The 15598-nt window shown below is 33.9% G+C and overlaps 1 protein-coding gene across 4 annotated transcripts in view; it reads left to right on the forward strand.

The window, feature by feature from the left end:
* ZNF404 (zinc finger protein 404) overlaps window positions 1–15232 on the forward strand; it is a 27066-nt gene extending 11834 nt beyond the window's left edge. For 3 of the 4 annotated variants that reach the window (XM_023535316.1, XM_011368024.2, XM_023535317.1), the window contains 2 exons: window positions 5874–6000; window positions 11925–15232. In XM_023535316.1, the coding sequence (XP_023391084.1) occupies window positions 5874–6000; window positions 11925–13444 (1647 nt within the window). In that variant the 3' untranslated portion in view covers window positions 13445–15232. Of the gene's footprint in view, window positions 1–5000; window positions 5096–5873; window positions 6001–11924 lie in introns of all 4 variants that reach the window. The other variant, XM_011368025.2, reaches the window with a different exon arrangement.
* The last annotated feature ends 366 nt before the right edge of the window (window positions 15233–15598 follow it).

A 15598-nucleotide genomic window follows, 5' to 3' on the forward strand; every position in this document is an offset into this window, starting at 1 on the left:
AATCTTTTTTTTTTTTTTTTAGGCGAGGCAACCCTTGGTTGACCTCACAGATTACAAGGACCTTGTCAGCTTACAATGCCTTATTTTTTATTTCTTACGCCTACAGCACCTGGCCTTTACATAATCTTAATGGTAACCACACACTAGAAATCCAGAACTGAGATACATAACACTGAACAAGAGGGACCAGAAAGAAAATGCACAAAACCCTGCCAAATTAAAATAATAGACAGAAACACAAGGACAAAGAAACAATGGAAAAACCAAGTTACCAGAAAACAAAAGATAAAATGGCTAAAGGAAAACCTCATATTTCAGTAATCACCCTAAATGTAAATGGACTCAACTCACCAATAAAAAGGTACAGAGTTGCAGATTGGATCAAAAAACCAAACCCAACCATATGCTGCCTTCAAGAGACACATTTCAGCTGCAAGGACAAATATAGACTCAAAGTGAAAGGATGAAAAACTATATTCTAAGCAAATGGCATTCAGAGAAAAGCGATGTAGCTGTACTTATATTTGACAAAACAGAATTCAAGATAACAAAGGTAAAGAGAGATACTGATGGACACTTCATAATGATAAAGGGAATCATGCACCAACAAGACATAACACCTATTAATATCTATGCTCCCAGTAAGGGAGGTTCAAAATATATAAAGCAATTACTAACAATTAAAAGGAGAAACTGACCAAAACACAATCAAAACACAAACTGACCAAAATACCCTACTGTCAGATATGGATACACCATCCAAACAAAATCAATAAAGAGATAACATCTTTAAATGATACATTAAGCCAGTTGGACATAATCAACATTTACAGAGCCTTTCATCCCAAAACAGGTGCTTATACATTCTTTTCTAGTGCACATGGAACATTCTCAAGGGTTGACCACATGCTGGGACACAAAACTAGCATATTCTCTGATCATAATGCTTTGAAGCTGGAGATCAACTGTAAAAAGAAAGTGGAGAAAACCACAAATATGTGGAGAGTAAATAACATACTACTGAAGAATGACTGGGTCAGAGAAGAAATAAAAAGAGAGATCAAGAGATATATAGAAATGAAAGAGAATGAAAGTACATCATATCAAAAATTTTGGGACACAGCAAAAGCAATAATAAGAGGAAAGTTCATATCATTCATATTTCAAAAAACAAGAACAAGCCCAAATAACCTAACACTTCATCTTAAGAAATTAGAAAAAGAACAAATGAAGCCCAAAGGGAGCAAAAGCAAGGAAGTAATCAAAATGAAAACAAAGACAATATAAGAAATAAATGCAATGAAGAGCTGGTTCTTTGAGATTAATAAAATTGATGAATATCTGGCCAGATGCACTAAAGAAAAAAGAAAGGACACAAACAAAATCAGGAATGAAAGAGAAGTTATAAGACATACCACCGCAATACAAAGGATTATACAAAAATACTATGAAAATTTATATGACACCAAATATAATAAACTAGAAGAAATGGAAAAGTTCTTAGAAATATACCACCTTTCTAGACTGAATCATAAAGAGCTGAAAAATCTAAATAGACTGATCAGCAGTATGAAAATTGAAATAATCATCAAAAACTTTCCAAAAAGTAAAAGTCTAGGGCCAGAGCTTCACCAGTGAATACCACCAAATAATCGAAGAGGATTTAATTCCTATTCTTCTCAAACTCTCCCAAAAAATTGAGGAGGCAATACTTCCTAAATCATTTTATGAGGCCAACATTACCCCGATACCAAAACCTGGTAAAGATAATACGAAAAAAGAAAACTACAGACCTATATCTCTCGTGAACACAGATGCAAAAACCCTAAATAAGACACAAGCAAATAGAATACAGCAACACATTAAAAAGATTTTACACCATGATCATATGAGCTTCATCCCAGGGGCACAGTGATGGTTTAACATACATAAATTGATTGATGTGATACACCACATAATCAGAGAATGAGAAGCATATGATCATGGTGATAGATGCAGAAAAAGCCTTTGACAAGATACAACATCCATTTATGATCAAAACATTTAATAAAATAAGTGTAGAAGGAAAGTACCTCAACATAATAAAGGGCATATACAACAAACCCTCAGCTAACATTATACTTAATGGTAAAAAAACTAAAAACCTTTCCTCTAAGATCAGGAACAAAACAAGGCTGTCCACTTTAGAAGTCCTAGCGAGTGCAATCAGGCAAGAGAAAGAAATAAAAGGCATCCAAATAGGAAATGAAGAAGTCAAACTCTCACTATTTGCAGATGACACAATTCTCTATATAGAAAACCCTAAAAAATCCACTAAAACACTACTAGAAATAATAAATGAATACAGTAAAGTTTTGGGATATGAAATCAACGTTCAAAAATCCATAGCATTTCTATACTCTAATAATGAATTATTAGTAAAAGAAATGGGGAAAAAAATCCCTTTTGCAATTGCAACAAAAAGAATAAAATACCTAGCAATAAACCTAACAAAAGAGGTGAAGGACCTATACAATGAAAACTACAAGACTCTATAAAAAGAAATTGAAGAATACACAAAGAAATGGAAAGATATTCCATGTTCTTGAATCAGAAGAATAAACATAGTTTAAATGACCTTATTACCTAAAGCATTATATAGATTTAATGAACTCCCATCAAAATCCCATCGGCATTTTTTAAAGAACTAGAACAAAAAATCATCAGATTTGTATGGAAACACAAAAGACCCTGAATCACCAAAGCCATGCTGAGAAAAAAGAACAAGGCTGGAGGCATCACTCTGCCCAACTTTAAATTATACTACAAAGCGACAATAATCAAAATGTGGTATTGGCAGAGAAACAGACACACAGACCAGTTGAACAGAATCGAGAGTCCAGAAGCAAACCCATGTTTATTTGTGTACATAATTTTTGACAAAAGAAGCAAAAACATACAGTGGAGAAAGGAAAGCCTCTTCAATAAATGGTGGTGGGAAAATTGGAAAGCCACCTACAAAAGAATGAAACTAGACTGTTGTCTATCACTGCACACCAAAATTAACTCAAAATGGATTAAGGACCTGAATATAAGACCTGAAACAATAAATTGCATAGAAGAAGACATTGGAACTAAACTCATGGACCTTGGACTTAAAGAGGATTTTATGAATTTGACCTCAAAGACAAGAGAAGTAAAAGCTAAAATAAATAAATGGAAAGAAAGCTTTTCAAAGTGAAAAGCTTCTGCACAGCAAAAGAAACCATCCGCAAGATAAAGAGACAACCATATGAACGAGAAGCCATGCCTCTGATAAGGGCCTAATGTCCAAAATATACAAAGAACTCATACGACTAAATAACAACAACAACAAAAAGACCCCCAAACAATCCAATTAAAAAGTGAGCAGAGGACCTGAACGGACACTTCTCCCAAGAAGACTTACAAATGGCCAAAAAACATTTGAAAAGATGCTCAACATTGCTAGCTATCAGGTAAATGCAAATCGAAACCACAATGAGATACCATCTCACACCTGTTAGAATAACTATAATCAACAGGAATAAGTATTAACAAATTTTGGAGAGGATGCGGAGAAAAGGAACCGCATATACTGCTGGTGGGACTGCAAATTGGTAGTTCCTCAAATGGAGGTTCATCAGTAAACTAAGAATTGATCTACCGTGTGATCTAGCAATCCCTCTACTGGGTATTTACCCCAAAGACTTGAAAACCCATATCTGAAAAGATATTTGCACACTGATGTTCATAGCAGTATTATTCACAGAACCCTGGGGTTGCAAAACCGAGGCTGAGCCGCAGCACCCAACTCCCAACCCGGAGGGCCCCTCCCCCCATGCCCTCCAAGATCCATCACCACAGAGCCCCAGGGAAATCTGAGCAAACGCTACCGAAACTGTTGCTAACATTGACAGGAATTGAGACTGAGGGTAGTGGGCATGATTAAATATCAGAAAATAAAAAGGCATTTTTAAGGCTTTATATAAAGCAGGGATCCAAGAGGCTTAGACGCCACCTGCTGGAAACCAAAAGAAAAGCACCTTTGCAGCAGGCTAAAGAGAGACCTTTATATAATAAATCTTTCTGGGAAAAAAGCAGAATACCTTTCCATTAATGCCCAGGCAGAGAAATAGTCCATTAAACACCATGAACAACCAAGGTGACAAGGCATCTCAGAAAGAAAGAGAAAAATCTCCAGAAAATAAGCTTACAGACATAGAAATATGCGACTTAAATGACAGAGAATTCAGGATGATACTTCTGAAAAAACTCAGTGAGATCCGAAATGAATCATATCAACAATTTCAGGAACTGAAAAAGCAACCAGAGGAGCAGAATGAGTTCTTTAGCAAGGAGATTGAAACCCTCAAGAAGGAACCAAACAGACCTTCTGGAAATAAAGAACACACTGCAAGAGTTGAAAAATGAAATAGCAAGCTTGGGAAATAGAGTCGACTAAATGGTTACCAGAGGGTAGAGGGTGGGGGAAGAGGGGGGGGATAGATGGAGTAAAGGGAGTCAAATATAGGGGGGTAGGGGGAAGGTGATGTGGGTAAAGGGGATCAAATATATGGTAGCTGAAGGAAACTGGATTTTCGGTGGTAAACACATAATAGAATATACAGATGTCAAATTATAATGTACACCTGAAAATTATGTAATTGTACTAACCAATGTTACCCCAATAAACAATTTTAAAAAAAAAGAAAAAAAAGTTTCTCATACCCTTTATAATTGTCCCTTCTTACCCTTTCCTACCCTAACCTTACTACCCAGGCAACTGCTCTTTTACTTTCTGTTACTATAGGTTACTTTGCATTTTTAAAATAATTTTATATAGATGGAATCACACATTATGTATTTTTTCTTTCCACATATTTATTTTGAGATTCATCCATGTTGTTGCATATTAAATAGTAGCACATTCCATTTTATTACTGACTAGTATTCTATTCTCAGTATATACCACAATTTATTATCCATTCCTCTCTTGATAGACATTTGGCTGCTTTCCACTTTGGGGCTATTACAAATAAAGCTGCTATGAATCTTCGTGGAATCATTGTCTGGACCTGTGCTTTTATTTCTCTTGGTAAACACTGGGAGCAAAATGGCTGGGTCATATGGATGTTTAACTATTTAAGAAACCAATAAACTATTTTCAATGTAACTGAATTTTACATTCTCACCAGGAGTGTATGAGAGTCTCGTTTTTTCCCACACCCTTGCCAATACTTAAAATACTCACTGTTTTTAATTTTAATATTCTAATAGTTGCGGCATAGTACTCTCCTGGCAGTAAGCTAAATAATCATAGGGTTCATTTGTTACAGTTTTTCATTGCCCAGTGTGTTCTGTGTTCAAAACTCTTGTTTTATACATTTTGTCTAGGTTTTTAGTTATTTCACGTGAGAGGGTAAATCCAATCTCTGTTATTCCATCTTTGCTGGAAGAGATTTTATAGTTCATTTTGGGAGGAAAAAAATTCATTATTTTTACATATTCCCTGATGAAAAACAATGTAAGAACTTGCGTTTACTAATAGTCTGATTTAGGCATCTAGCAGGTAATGTGCTTATATATACAATATTTCATTTAACTGGGAAAGTCTGATTATTTTATTCATTTTCATATATTTGGTATTTAAGTTTTCCTATATTGAAGAAATTTTGTATGCTCCCATAAGATTCTTCAAAATGGTATAAGCACTGTACGTCAGATGCTAATTATTTATTCTCAGCTAATCATGTCATGATCTTGTAACTTCAACCTACTTGTTTTTATATATTGTCCTCTTACTGTAATGCAATATTCCATCTTGAAAGTTTTTTCTTTACTTTTACAAATAATACATGGGTTTGTCATTTCAGGTGCCATTGACATTCAGTGATGTTGCCATAGACTTCTCTCCGGAGGAGTGGGAATGCCTAAATTCAGATCAAAGGGATTTGTACAGAGATGTGATGTTGGAGAATTACACTAACTTGGTCTCACTGGGTAAGGACATTGGCCTGAAATGACAGAATCTGGTATCTGAAATATCCACTTTCTCCACTGTATATTTTATGCTCTATGCCAAGGAACAAGCTGAAATTTGGCTCCGTATTCTCAAGACTATTTTGACCTTTGTTATATGGAAACAGGCACCTGCATTCAGCTTCTGGATCTTCTTTATCTTTCATTTACCTTTTCACCTCCCTCTGCCCTATCCTGCAATCACTCCTTTTTCTAAATGACTAAAGGTTTGAATTCTTGGAGTTATTCTGCATAACCATTGGCAAATAAAACAAATTTCATATTAGGTGTATGTTTGGAATATCCATAAACATTCTATTTTAATTGCTGTTCCACTTACATGGAGAACAGGTAACACGGGGTCCTGATTTTTTTATTACTACAAAAGAGACTTGGTAATTTTTACAGTGGTAGAATGAATCAAGAACATTATCTTTCTAGTATTATTTTTTATACTTCTAGCAGTGGAAATATTGGCTTGTAGTGATTTGATAGATTTTACTCAAAAGTGAAAGTCTTTATTCAGTTTTTAGAAAATATCATTCTCTCCTCTCTTTTGGGACTCGTTATACCTATGTTGGATCTCTTGAGCATATCTCACAGTTCTATCATATGTTATCTTCTTCTTTTTTCTCTATTATTATTTTCTGTTGACCTGTATGCCAGCTTACTTAGCCTGTATTCTGCTATGATGAGTCTGCTCTTAAAGAGGGCTTTTTCATATCAAATATTGTCTTTTTCAGTTCTGTAAATTCAATTTGATTGTCTTTATAACATCCAATTATCTGTGGAAATTCTCCATTCTTTTAATTTCTTTTCATTACTGTTTTTCATGTTTTCTTAAACATTTTAATCATAATTATTTTGGAATTTTTGTATGCCTTCATTTTTTTTTTTTTTGTCATCTGGGTCTGCTTATATTGTTCCTTTCTTCCTCTTGTTATTTATCATGTGGTAATGCCTCTTCAAGTTTACTAGTAATTTTATTGTATGCTGGACATTGTGTACAAAAAAACTGAAGTGGTTCTAGATGATGGTATCTTCTACCAGATAGTATTTACATTGTCCTCTTTTTAGTCTGATGGAATGGCAGGCTGATCACTAAAACACAATCAGGGATTAAGCTGGGTCAGTGCTGGTTTTCAGTTATGGAAATACTCAGCTACCTCTTTTTTAAATCAATGTGCTTTTACCTCTAGCTGTACTCAGAATCATGAATTTCTGCAGAAGAACAGTAATAAGTAAGCTTCCTCTCCCAGTGGATCTTCTGCTTCCAGAAGAAATGCTGAAAACTAATAACCTTGATAAGTTAGGGAAAGAAGCGCACAATAGACTTAAAGAAAGTAGAAAAAAAAGAAATAATAAAGGAAATAACAAGTCAATGAAATAAAAACTAACATACAAAAGAGCAAGTCACAACTATAAAGTTGGTTATCTCAAAAAACTAATATAAGTGCAATTTTCTCAACATGAATCAAGAAAAAATATGTTTGGGAAAAAGCACCTCATTACAAACAATGAAGCCTTGAAAATATGTTTTGAAAAACATTATGTCAAAAACTTTGAAAAATCAAATGAAAAAAATTAGAAAATTTTAATCTACAAAACTTTCCACTCAAGAAAAAAAAAACCTAAAGTCTCATAAGCACTAAAACAACTAAATTAGTCATCAAGTGACTTCCCATAAATTGGAAGATTCAGGCCTAGATGATTTGTTATTAGTTAAAGTACAACAGTTTGAACATGCAAGAATTTGGGGAAAACTTCCCCTCTGAGCTCTTTGTATGTCAAGTCTAATAAAGAATAAACTATAGAAAGTAAGAGATGCATAGAAAAGTATCTTTTTAAAAATAGGAAGTATATTTGTAATAACTCTTTTAATATCTTTGTCTACTAATTCCATTATCTGTATCATTCCTTCATCTGTTCCTTTTGATAGATTTTTCTCCTATTTAGGGTCATATTTTCCTGCTATTTTGCATGAATGATAATTTTTTATTAAATGCCAAACATTGTGACATTTCCTATGTTGGAATGCTGGATTTTTAATATTCTTTTGTATGTTTTGGGAATTTGTTCTGGGATGCAGTTATGTAATTTAGAACCTGTTGGTCCTTTCATGGTTTGCTTTACAAACTCTGTTAGGGTGGGTCCAGAACAGCTTTTAGTCAAAGGCTAATTTGGCCCCACCACTGAGGTAGTGCCCTACTGGGAACTTTGATGCTTCATGTGTTACAAGGGCTTTCCACTCAGGTTGGTGGAAAAAGTATTATCCCCTGACTTTCATGACTTCCGGGGATTGTTCTGCCTAATCTTCTCTGGTAGTCCATTCTTTGGCTTTATTAGTTTCCTCACATACGTGTCCAGATTTGTGCTCAGTTGGTCTCAAGGGGATCCTTCTACAGACGTCTAGTGGTCTCTCTCTTTGCAGCTCCCTCCTCTCTTGACATTTCGCCTTGCAAATTCTCTACTTCTTTCCCCCCTTTAATCTCTCTATTCTGCCTTCTCCACTCAGAGATACAGCTGAGCTCTGTTTTAGTTCCCCCTCTCAGTGCTTTGTTCTAGAATTCTTTTGGTTGTCAGCTGTGGCACTTGCAGGGCTCACTTCCTTTGTTTCCCTTTTCTTAGGGGAATTACTGTCCTACACTATCTGTTGTCCAATATCTGAAAGCCACTGTTTTGTATATTTTGTCTAGCTTTTTTTCAGTTATTTAAGGTAGGAGGGTAAAACTGATCCTTCTTAATGTTATGTGACCAGAGCACAAATTGTTGATTATCTTTGAAAGCTTCTTTGCACTTCAGTGTAAGAGGTCCCAGAATCACCTTGTATCTTCCTTGTCCTGGACTAGGACTTACCTGTTATTCCAAGGCACCCTAGTTCACATTAGCAGGAAATAGTTTATATAGAAACTGAAACCTGACCAACAGGGGAGCTCATTGTGTTTGGCTCTTTGTGGGGTTAAATATACAAAATTTTTACTATTTCTTCTATGGAAATTCATTTGTCCCTATTTTATATCTCTTCTAGAATCTGTTGTTTCACTTTTGATTTTGAAATAATTTTAGATTTATAAAAGAGTTACAAATGTGGTACAAAGAGTTCCAGTATACCGGTCCCATAATAATAGTATCTTACATAATCATGGTACATTTATGAAAACTATCAAGTTAACATTTTAAAGTACTATTTACTAAACTACATATTTTATTCTTATTTCACCAGTTTTTGCACTGTCTTTTTTTCTGTTCCAGAATCCAGGATACCACATTGCTTTTATTCATCATGTGTCCTTACTTTCCTCTAATCTGTGACAGTTTCTCAGTCTTTCCTTGTCTTTCATGACCTTGATACTTTTAAAGATTACTGGTCAGGTATTTTGTAGCATGCCCCCAATTTGGGTTTGTTTGATGTTTTCTTAGGATTAAACTGAGATTATGGATCTGGGGGAAGAATACCAGAGAAGTACCCTTCTCATCATATCTTAATGGGGATATGTGATATCAACATAATTTATCTCTGGGATGTTAACCTTAAAAACTTCTTTAGGTAGCATCTGTCAGTTTTCTTCACTGTAAGGTTATTACTTTTTCCTTTTCATATTGTATTACTTAGAAATAAAGTAAATCTAGCTAGAGTCGGTTTTGACAAATTATATTTTCAGAAAGATCATTTCATGTGCATCTCAAATTTATTTGCGTAGTTGTATGATTTTTTAACATTCTCTATTTCTTTATTGATGATTATTTCCTTATTGTCATGATGTTTGGTTTTTCCTCTTTTTATTTTTTGAATAGGTAGATTAGTGGTTTGTATGAGTTAACTGTTCCGTTTTATTTAAATTTTGCTTTTATTGTATTAATTTCCCTTCCTGTCTTCTTTCAGTGTACTTCATCATTCTTTTTCTAAGTTTTTTTTATTTTCCCAGTTTTTTAATGGAATGCTTAATTTCTTCATTTTAATTATTGTATTTTCCATTAGCTGTTTTAAGCCTTTTATTATTTTTTTTATTCCTGACCCCGGCCCCGACCCTATGTTTTAAGCCTTATAGTCTGAGTTTACAGCACTATAGTTGAAGGCCGTTGATTCTGATGTATAGTATTTTCATTATTATTGTTCTCGATAAGTTCTCTGGTTTGTTTGTATTTTCTCACTGACCTGACAGAAGTCTTTGAGAGATTTTTATTTATAAACAGTAAGCGTTTTAGCTTTTCGGTATTTTACTCATTTCTTATTGCTTCAGAGAATATTGTTCCCATTATTTCAACTTTTGAAACATATCATACTTTATTCACAGAAGAATTCCATTTATCTTGAATTCATACTTGACTAATTTAGCACATTAGATTTCTTTAAGCTGTTCTGCTATCCGGATTACCAATCTTCAGCCTACGTTCAATGTACCCTTTTTTGCGGCGTCCCACGTACTCAGTTTCCCAGACTCTTCCCTATGTTATTTAGTTACTCTTCTTTTTCCCCCAACATCACCAAATTTATTTGCTGAGACTTACATAAGCCTTTAAAAATAATATTAAATAATACAGTTCCCAAAAAATTACTGAGATATGTTTCTGCAAAATTCAAGAAAGATTGGCCTTGGCTGTAAAGGAATAGAAGGGAAAATCTGGGAAAGGCATTGGAGAAACAAAATAGATTGAGCATCTTTAGGATGGATGGATAATATTAATACTCTATCGATGAAGGTAATACAATATCTTATTACTTTGATTGAGATAAAAACAGAAAACAGTCATGACAATTGCACAGGAATGACTGAACAATAGTGTTAGAGACACATATATTTTTAAAGAGAAATGCAATTGGAGAATGATCAGGTATCAAAATTTTCCATTTCTGTTTTTGATTGAGCTAGTTTGGATATGCATTTTTTCATCTGTAACAAATGACAGAGAAAAGCATATTTTACTACAATAAGGTGTAAGAGATTAGAATCAGGGAGAAATAGTTGGTAACTATTACATAATTTTCAGAAACTAAGTGGTTATTTAACTCAGCAAGAGACCGTGATTTTCATCCTTGTTTACCTTCATTTTATCCAAGTTACCTTTCTTAATTTAATATTTTATGCTACAATTAATTATTTAATACTTACCTTGAGGTAGAGACTTGTTTTTCAGTGGTAGCTGAAGGATATCTTGCATCTATATTTCAACTTTAAAATAAGAAAATACATGGTAAAAGAAATGAGACAATATGTAATAGATAAAAGCATTGTGAAGGCAAAGATTAGGTGTTGGAATATAGAATAAGGGATAAGAATTTACTTATAGTTAGAAGAGGCATCCTGAGGAAGTGGTTTCTAACCTACAACACCCGAAGATGGTAACAAAGAAGCCACCTAACATGATTCCTGAAAGGTAGAGCACTTACGTGAAGCCCCAGGTAAGTGGAAAGGTTATGGTGTGTTCTAGCGGAAAAGATGCAGTGTGGTAGGATATAGAGAACAAAGATTATGGTTATGTGTTTGGTTTTCATTCTAAGATAAAGGCAAACCATTTAAAAACTTACAGAGGACCATCTGGCATGTAATGTTAGAAGTGTAGCTAAGATGACCAGGACCTACTCCTGTAGTTTCTGATTCACAGAGTCTCAATGGATATCTAAAAAATGGTATATGTAAGAGGTTCCCCTGGTAATTCTGATACCCACCTAAATGTGAGGTCTACTGACTTTTTATCTTTGCCTACTCACAAACCTTACATTCTCATGTGAACTTTCATAATATCCTGAGCTCTTCTTGTCCTTAAAAAATTTTATGACAGTGTTTTAGAATTTTAGGACCTTTTTACTTCTAATGGATATACTTGTCGATTTTTCTTTTTTACTATATAAGACCCCTCATTACCCAATACAGAAAAATAATGTTTGTTTTCTCATTTTCTTTCAGACTTTGATTTCACAACTGAGATCAACAAATTATCTTCAGGAAAAAGCAATTATGAAGTAAATTCATACCACCAGGAGACAACGAAAAGAAGTAAAACCTTCAACTTTATGCGGTTTATTTTCAGAAATGACCCACAGTGCAGAACTGAATTTGGGAGACAACAAGAACCTAAAGTGGGATATTTTAGTCAAGTGATATTCAGAAAACATATATCCCTTCTGCTACATCAGAGAATTCACTCTAGAGAGAAATATGAATGTAAGGACTATAGGAAGGGCTTTAGAAAATATTCACACCTTGCTGAACATCCAAGGGACCACAGTGGTGTGAGACCTTATGAATGTAAGGAATGTGGAAAGGCCTTTATAGTTCTTCAGCATTTTATTAGACATAAAAAAATACACACTGATTTGAAACCCTATGAATGTAATGGATGTGAGAAGGCCTTTAGGTTTTATTCACAGCTTACTCAACATCAGATAATTCATACTGGTGTGAAACCCTATGAATGTAAGCAATGTGGGAAGGCCTTCAGACGTCATTCTCACCTTGCCGAGCATCAGAAAATTCATACTGGTTTGAAACCCTATGTATGTAAGGAATGTGCAGAAACTTTTAGATTGTACCGACATATGTGTCTACATCAGAAAATTCATCACGGTGTGAAACCCTATATATGTAAGGAATGTGGGAAGGCCTTTGGTCATCGTTCAAGTCTTTATCAACATAAGAAAATTCATTCTGGTGAGAAACCATATAAATGTAAACAATGTGGAAAGGCCTTTGTTCGCAGCTACTTACTTATTGAACATCAGAGAAGTCATACTGGTGAGAAGCCCCATGAATGTAAGGACTGTGGAAAGACCTTCAGTAGGGGCTCGAGCCTTCTTAAACACAAGAGAATTCATAGTAGTGAGAAACTCTATGATTGTAAGGAATGTGGAAAGGCCTTCTGTAGAGGCTCTCAACTTACACAGCATCAGAGAATTCATACTGGTGAGAAGCCACATAAATGCAAAGAATGTGGGAAGACTTTTAAACTTCATTCATACCTTATTCAACATCAGATAATTCATACAGATTTGAAACCATATGAATGTAAACAATGTGGGAAAGCCTTCAGTCGTGTTGGAGACCTTAAAACACATCAGTCAATTCATGCTGGGGAGAAACCCTATGAATGTCAGGAATGTGGAAAAGCCTTTAGACTTAATTCCCAACTGATTTATCATCAGACAGTTCATACTGGTTTGAAACCATATATATGTAAAGAATGTAAAAAGGCCTTTCGTTCTATCTCAGGTCTTTCTCAGCATAAGAGAATTCATACTGGTGAAAAACCCTATGGATGTAAAGAATGTGGGAAGGCCTTTAGTCGTAGTGATCGACTTGTTCAGCATCAGAGAATTCATACTGGTGTGAAACCACACAGATGTAAGGAATGTGGGAAGGCCTTTAGTCGTTGCTACCAACTTACTCAACATCAAAGATTTCACAGTGGTGAGAAACTCCTAATGTAATTAGAGTCCGAGAGTATTTAGCCATGGCACATCCTTGACCATTCACTATTCTACTATCCAGTGATGTTATAGTAAAGATTAAATTATTTAACAAACTATAAACTCTTGGAAGGGTATTTGGCACATACTATTTGTTTACTAAATATCATTTTTATGATAAGCACTAATATTACTATAAATAAATTCATATTAAAGACCCCCTGAGCATATTTTAAAAAATATTCCTATCATTCATCCATATTTTGCTTCAGATAATTCATTTTGGACAAAATCCCATAGAATATATTAAACAAGAAGCCCTTTTATTCAAAGCTCATCCCCATGAAGATTAATAATGGGAAAAAACCTTATGCCTTTGTTGAATGTTGACTCTAGCTATTGAAAAATGGAGAGTGGTTTGAAGTAATTTTCTTACAATAAATTCTATAATAAGATAACATACAATCCACATTCCCTACAATTCAAAGAAATTTGAAATTAACAACTGGATAACCAAAAGACAGATGTTTACTTGGGATCAAATTTTCCTCAAGTTTTTGAAATTTTCAAATTTACATAAAAGGTAAAACAATGAAGGTTTGTTTGCCCTCTCCCTAGATTCAGTATATCTGAGATATCTCTATCTCATGAAAATGTATATATATAGATGCACATATACTCACTACACATTAAATGTATAATATGTAAGTGATATATCTATATATTATTGAATTTGGGAGATAACAGGAACCTAAAGTGAGCTATTTTAGTCAAGTGATATTCAGAAAACATATATCCCTTCTACATCAGATATATCATTTACATATGTAAAAGCACAGCAAAATAATATGTAATAGATATAGGTATATTACATGTGTTATATATTATATCATATATTTTGCTGTGCTTTTTGAATATTTTAGGTATAACTTCATCTCTAAGAAATCAACATATAACTCCTAGACTTAAGATAATTTATATGACCACTAAACCCTTATCAACTAAAAAAAATTTAACAGTAACCCTAAAATGCCCTATAATAATCAGTTCATTTACAAATTTCTCCAGTTGTTTAAAGAATGTCTTTTTAAAAAGTACTGACCGAATTAAGATTATACCTTTTATGTGATTAAGGCTTTTTGAATCTCTTTTGGTTGAGAACTTGACCCTCCACCTTTTTCTTGTGACTTAGACATTTTGAAGACTCAGGAGAAGTAACCTATATAATGTTGTATATTCTGCATTTGTCCTATTATTTCTCAAGATGGGCTTAATTTATTTTTCTATCCTTTGTATTGTGAACTGGAGGTCATGTCTAGAAACTTGATTAGGTTTCAGATGAAACTTTTCTCACAAGACTACTTCATGGATATTATGTACTTAATATTGTAAGCTATCAGGTGGCATACAAGTAAAATTATGTTGATCTCTTGATTTACCAGTTCTATTGTATCAGTACATTTTTTTCTTTTCAATTAATAAGTAATCCATGGAAAATCACATTGGCACTCAACCTGGAAATTTAAATAGTCATATATTTTAAAGAAACTAAAACCAAAAAAAAAAAAAAAATCCCACAACTTTTCTATATACCCAAATATTTACCTTTTCCCGTGCTCTTCCCAATGATCTGGATTTCCATCTAGTGTCATTTCCCTTCAGTTTGAAGACATTAATTTAGCATTTCTTGATGTGCACATCTGCTGGTGATGAATTTTCAGTTTCTTTTACTTGAAGGTATTTTTTCTTGCTGTAGAATTCTAGATTAAGTTTTTTATTTTTATAAAAAAAAAGATACTGTATCACTGACTTCTGGCCTCCATGGGTTATGATTAGAGGTCATTTGAATTATTTTTCCTCTATGTCATGTGTTATTTTTCTCTGGCTGCTTTCAAGATTTCCTCATTATCTTTGGTTATCAGCTAGCTGTTTGACTATGATGTGACTACATATGGTTTTCTTTGTGTTAATCCTGTGTGGGATTCTCTGAGCCTCTGTTTTATGTATGCTTATGACTTTTACCAGATTTCACAAATTTTGGTCATTATAGCTTCAGATATTTTTTACGCTCTCCTTCCTTCTGGGATTACAAGTACTCATATGTTAAATCTTTTGACATTATCCCACAGGTCGCTGGCTGTTATTATCTTCGGTCTTTGTTTTTCAGATTGGATA

Source organism: Pteropus vampyrus, unplaced genomic scaffold (assembly GCF_000151845.1).
Source record: "Pteropus vampyrus isolate Shadow unplaced genomic scaffold, Pvam_2.0 Scaffold138, whole genome shotgun sequence".
Taxonomy (NCBI): Eukaryota; Metazoa; Chordata; class Mammalia; order Chiroptera; family Pteropodidae; genus Pteropus; species Pteropus vampyrus.